The sequence below is a fragment of the Acyrthosiphon pisum genome, unplaced genomic scaffold (assembly GCF_005508785.2).
Source record: "Acyrthosiphon pisum isolate AL4f unplaced genomic scaffold, pea_aphid_22Mar2018_4r6ur Scaffold_5;HRSCAF=24, whole genome shotgun sequence".
Taxonomy (NCBI): Eukaryota; Metazoa; Arthropoda; class Insecta; order Hemiptera; family Aphididae; genus Acyrthosiphon; species Acyrthosiphon pisum.
In genome coordinates, this window is record NW_021775710.1 from 16,263 (window position 1) to 21,610 (window position 5,348).

At 35.0% G+C, this 5,348-nt stretch overlaps 1 protein-coding gene across 1 annotated transcript; it reads right to left on the reverse strand.

Moving 5' to 3' along the window:
* Positions 1-21: 21 nt before the first annotated feature.
* On the reverse strand, positions 22-5,269 carry LOC100569623 (the record flags this gene model as incomplete). Its single annotated transcript, XM_029492691.1, is given in 3 exon segments — positions 22-1,088; positions 4,205-4,345; positions 4,695-5,269. Coding segments are annotated over 3 exon segments (714 nt in total). The 3' UTR covers positions 22-1,004.
* Between the last annotated feature and the right edge of the window lie 79 nt (positions 5,270-5,348).

The window sequence follows — 5,348 nt, forward strand, 5'->3', positions numbered from 1 at the left end:
ATAATAAAACTATAAAAAAAATACGTAAACAATAATTTAATTTAAAATGGTTATATAATATCACGTAAGAGTATACTCGTTTTAATGTCACATGACATTTTCACTACACATATAGTGATAGCTATTGTACGCGATATTAATAATTCAATCCATACCTTGAAGTAATTAGTTCAAGTTATATAATTGATCAGGGTTGCAAAAATCAAACGAATCTTCGGTTTTCTTTTTACTCGGATAATCATCGTTTAAGTGATGACGCAGAATGTTAGAATGTACATGAAATTTAACCTACGTCCAAAAGTTGTATATACAGTCGAACGGCCGCGATAACTCTGATCAATGTGTGAGTTAATGAAATATTTACGACTCGACTGTTATGTACTCCCTATTTCAATGAAAAACTAGGGATGCTGAAGACCCTTATTATTTTAGTTGGTCCACTAATGGCATAAATTATGAAGGAGCTAATCACTTCCAACTCCCAAATCTCTCCTAATTGTGCCTATGAGTCCACCTATAGGTACTCTTCAACAAATTATATTACTATTTATGACTATACTTATATTATATATATATACGTATATGTATATATGTATGATTATGATAATATGATGATGGATAATATATATAAATGACGATTATGGCATATATTATTATGGCGTTGTGGCTGGCAAGTGTCGATGCGATCGAGGAGACGACGGTATGACGATGACGAGAGGACGCATATTTTTAGAACGACGTCTCTGACGATGGTGATCCGTCGTCGTTTGTCGCGGCAAAGCCCGACGGTTCGGAGGCAAAGCTCGGCTGGAAGGCGGGAAATCCAGAAGGCGCACCGCCAAAGCTTGATGAAGCGCTATCAAAATTTGTCGGAGTTCCAACAAAGTCCGATGGTGGTCCATCAAAGTCCGGGTTGTGATGGTGGTGGTGGCGAAGCGATCAGGTCTGATCCGGGTACGAATGCTGGTGCTGTTGATGGCGCATTCGTGACAAAACCCGGGGCATCAGGGGCTGCCACGAAGTCCCGGTGCGGGGACAGAAGCGTCGACGGAAGCTGCGGCACCGACGACGTTGGATGTGGCGTTGTCCTAAACACACACACGCACACACACACACACACACACACACATTCGTCGTTCGATGTTATTCATAGTATATTATATTTTATTATATAATAATATAGTATTAATATAAATTCAGTGCCCGAATTCGGTTAAACGGTTTTGCGGTTACAGCAGCATGTGAACCAAACTACTGTAGTCATTTTGCAGACACATTAATGTTATTCCATTTATCCACGCGCTTCGATTTGGTAAATATTGTATTCGAATGTTTAGTATTTAAAACGTGACGTTTAGCCGTAGATAATATAATAACTGTAGCAGAAAATTTCGATATCGATAAAGAAAAATAAAAGGAACTGTATCGGCTAGTATATACATAAAATCAATAAATGATATAGATTCGATTATAATTTTTTAATTATAATTTTCGACACCGGAATTATGTGTAATTAATGATTTATTGCGTTTATCCAACCCTATAGCCGTATAGGTAAATCTATATACTATAGATAGTTTGCATGTGAATATACAGCCTAAGTACTGATATTATTAGATACGGTTAAAATGTGAATGAGATGTTTTCAATGTATGGCAATTCTTGTCTCCTCCGGACACAAGAAATTATATTGAATATTATGAACAGTCATGAGAAGAGGAATAAACCAATGTTAACCACATGGATCATTCACTAGGTACCTAAATATGTTTCCAAATTCCCGAGCACTGAATTAAATATAATATTATTATTATTACAACTAACGTACACAAAACAATAATATATCGTACGCCTTTTGCAACACACACAAACACACACACACAAATAAACACACTCTCCGACATGCCTACACGCGCGTGTGATCATACACATACGTAGACACACACGGCACACGCATACCGCTGTACGGGCGTGCATTTAAAAAGTCGTCGTCGTTATAATTGTAATTTTATGTCGTATTTTAGTAATAAATAATACAGCAATAAATTAAGTAGATTTTTCGAAAGATTTATAACACTATGCGTATAGGTTCGTTTTTCTTACAATTATCCCATCTGCAAACGAATTCAAAAGTTAATTTAATGTTGGTTATATAACTGAAATGTACAACGTACCAACTACATTGTCAACAGAAAAACTGACATTTTGAAAACGAGTTTTATGCGTATTTTATATTTATGTTTAGGTGCTTGTTTATTATTCGTAATAAGTACTTTATTTCAAATGCATTAGCTGATTTATAAAAACGTGTTGTTTCGTAAATTTTGTCCATCGAGAATCAATTACTGGCCAGATCCGATTATGAAATCACGGAGTCGTATAATGTGTATGTAGATATGTATTATATCATATTGTAATACCACATAAAGTATAGAAGTCTATAATGATATTATTGTGACGTGTTCAGTATAACGTAAAATAGTACTGTTTATAATCTTCGTTGTAGCCGTCCCGTCGAAGCTATTTTGTAATTAAATTTTTAGTTTATAATAATATATAGAATATATTTTAACTGTCACCGCCGTATTTTATTGTTGTTTTTTTTGTCGGTTTTTTTGGTAGTTTTTTGTGTTACAATTTTCTTTTCGTCATCATCCTCCAGGTATAATTGTATATTCATATACGTAGATGCGAATTATAAAATTCACATTATTAATAAATACAACTTTCGTCATCATCACTTACCGTCGTCGTCATCGTCATCGTATGTTATGGATATTGGATATATAATATTATATATATATAAACAGGTATATGAATATGATAATATGATATTTTAGTATTTCAGTAACTATCACCATTGTCACAAACGCATATGATCAAGTTACATAATATTTTGAATTTAATCGTCGTCGTATAATATGATACATTTTGTAGCTATTGTATTTATATATGGATAGGCTATGATATGTCTATAGTACTTTTATAATTGTAAAATACAAATTTCACAATCATTACACATCAATCGTATTAAATTTATATTCTATGTACATGTATATAATATAATATTATACTATAATTATTATAGTATATATAGGTGATCTGTACCTGTCTTCTACAAGCGTATAAATTATATGTTGAGGGGTGGGAAGTATGGTTGTGGATGGGTTATTATTGGTGTAGTTGGTGTTGGTGCCGATGGTGATTGTTAAAATATAGTGTACAAGTGTATAAGAGGTTAGTGTAATTGTACAAGTGCTCGAGTTATAAGTTTTTTTTATACATGTATACAGTGGATTAACGATAATTAGGCTCATATTATATTGTAATTTGTAACACACTTTAATTTAATAGTAAATTACAATTCTGTTAGAAACTCAAACGGTTAACTTATTTTGCATAAAATAGGATAAAATAAACCAAATTTGAGATGATTTTGTTTTTCGTTTATCTGCGAATTTAAAAAATGGCAGACTTACATGTTTTTTACACGTTAGCGTTATATTGTTTAATATTTTGTGTTCAAATTACATTTTTATTTATTTAAATCGTATTAATTTTTTTATGATTTATTCCGTTGAAATTCTAATTATTGAAATTCCACTGTATATGTATATTATATTTATTATTTGTGAGTATAAAATACTGTGAATTGCGTGCCGTACATAAAGTGGTATTTAATATATATATATAAACTATATACTGTAAATATATTTTACTATAGTAATTTCTAAATCACATATATGAGTGGTAGAAACTTTCCGCTTTCTGTATAATACATATATATCGGATCACTACAACACTACTCATCACTTTAACGTTAACTATCACTGTATCAAACATCTCAGACTCTGCTATAAAACATTTTATTCACAATGATTTCCAAACTGTATACGGTAATCATTACGCAATTTGTACATTATAATTGATATATCGATTTGACCCTGCATTAAAGTCTCAACCGAAACATCAATCGCTTTTTCATCCTTTTCGTTCTCTACCACTGTAAATTATACTGCTGTATACCACTTTGGCAGTCTAAAAAATACTTCAATACGGTGATACCACTCATGTCCACTCTCGTGCTTTCTCACTATGTAAAATGTGCATTAAAATAGTATACATTTGTATATTATACCTATATCTCTTATATACACATTTTAATAATAATTACACGATATATCGTAAATCGCTGCAAGCTTACCTTGTTTCCGATCGATCCCGATTTCGAAGACGAAGAGGATTGGGGCAACACTGGAGACAGGAATTGTGCATTCTGCTGCCGGTTGCGTTGATCAAGGTTGCTCAGCAAGCGGGTCTTAAAGTCGATCACCTGATTGATTTTCTGCAGACGCGTAATAATAAACAAATAAAACGATACGATCAGTTTTCATTACAATATGTCAAGGAACGAATGCAAACGATATGATGTGGGCCGGGTCTGTACAAGAATGGCGCAGCTAGAAATTGTATAGGTAGGAGAAATAGTATTATATAATAAGCGTTTTTATACGGAAATCTGTGTTCTATTTTCATTCATTTCATACGAAACTTTGTAATTAAATATTGCTGCATTATAATTTATGGTTTCAGTTAATGTCATAGAGTGCTTTGGATATTTCATTTTTATCTATACACTAGCTACGTCGCTAATTTGACGAATGCGCATGAGCATCATAGATATATTATCGTACCTGGAATAAAAAGTTAAGCAGCACCGCCTTCACGCCCAAAGCGGTGGCCGCCTTCACCGTCACTTTGGCCACCTTATGGACGGCTTTCAGTCCAACGAGACTGACGCCCAATGCCTTTGAGCCCAATCCGACAGCTTTGGCTCCGAACTTGGCCCCGGCCACCAGCTTGGCGCCGGTGCCCAACGCGACTTTGACCGGCAACACAATGAGCGGCTTGAGTTTGAGCAACGTCCTTTTTTTCCTGACCACCACGGCCCTTCCTTCGGCCTCTGCTGGTACGTCAGCGTGGACGGCTGAAACGCCTTGCCAACTGCTTGGCACTAACGGGGAAGCGGCAGCATCAGTCGATGCGGCGGACGACGCGGGACGTATGGCGGACGACCGGGCGCCGGATGGCAAACTGGCGGCTACCGCTACCAACAGCAGTAGAGTGGCCGTCAAGACGGAACACCGTCGAACCGATGTCGTCGAGGTCTGTAAAGGTGTCATTTCGGTTGATCTTAGGTATTTTCAATATGTTGTAAATCACTGTATGGTCGATGCAGCAGCAACCGACGGTGATATTTACTACTGATCTGTAAAATAGATAAAACCAAAAGTTATACAAAACCTCAAAAAATACATTTCATAATATTATAACAACAAATTGATAGT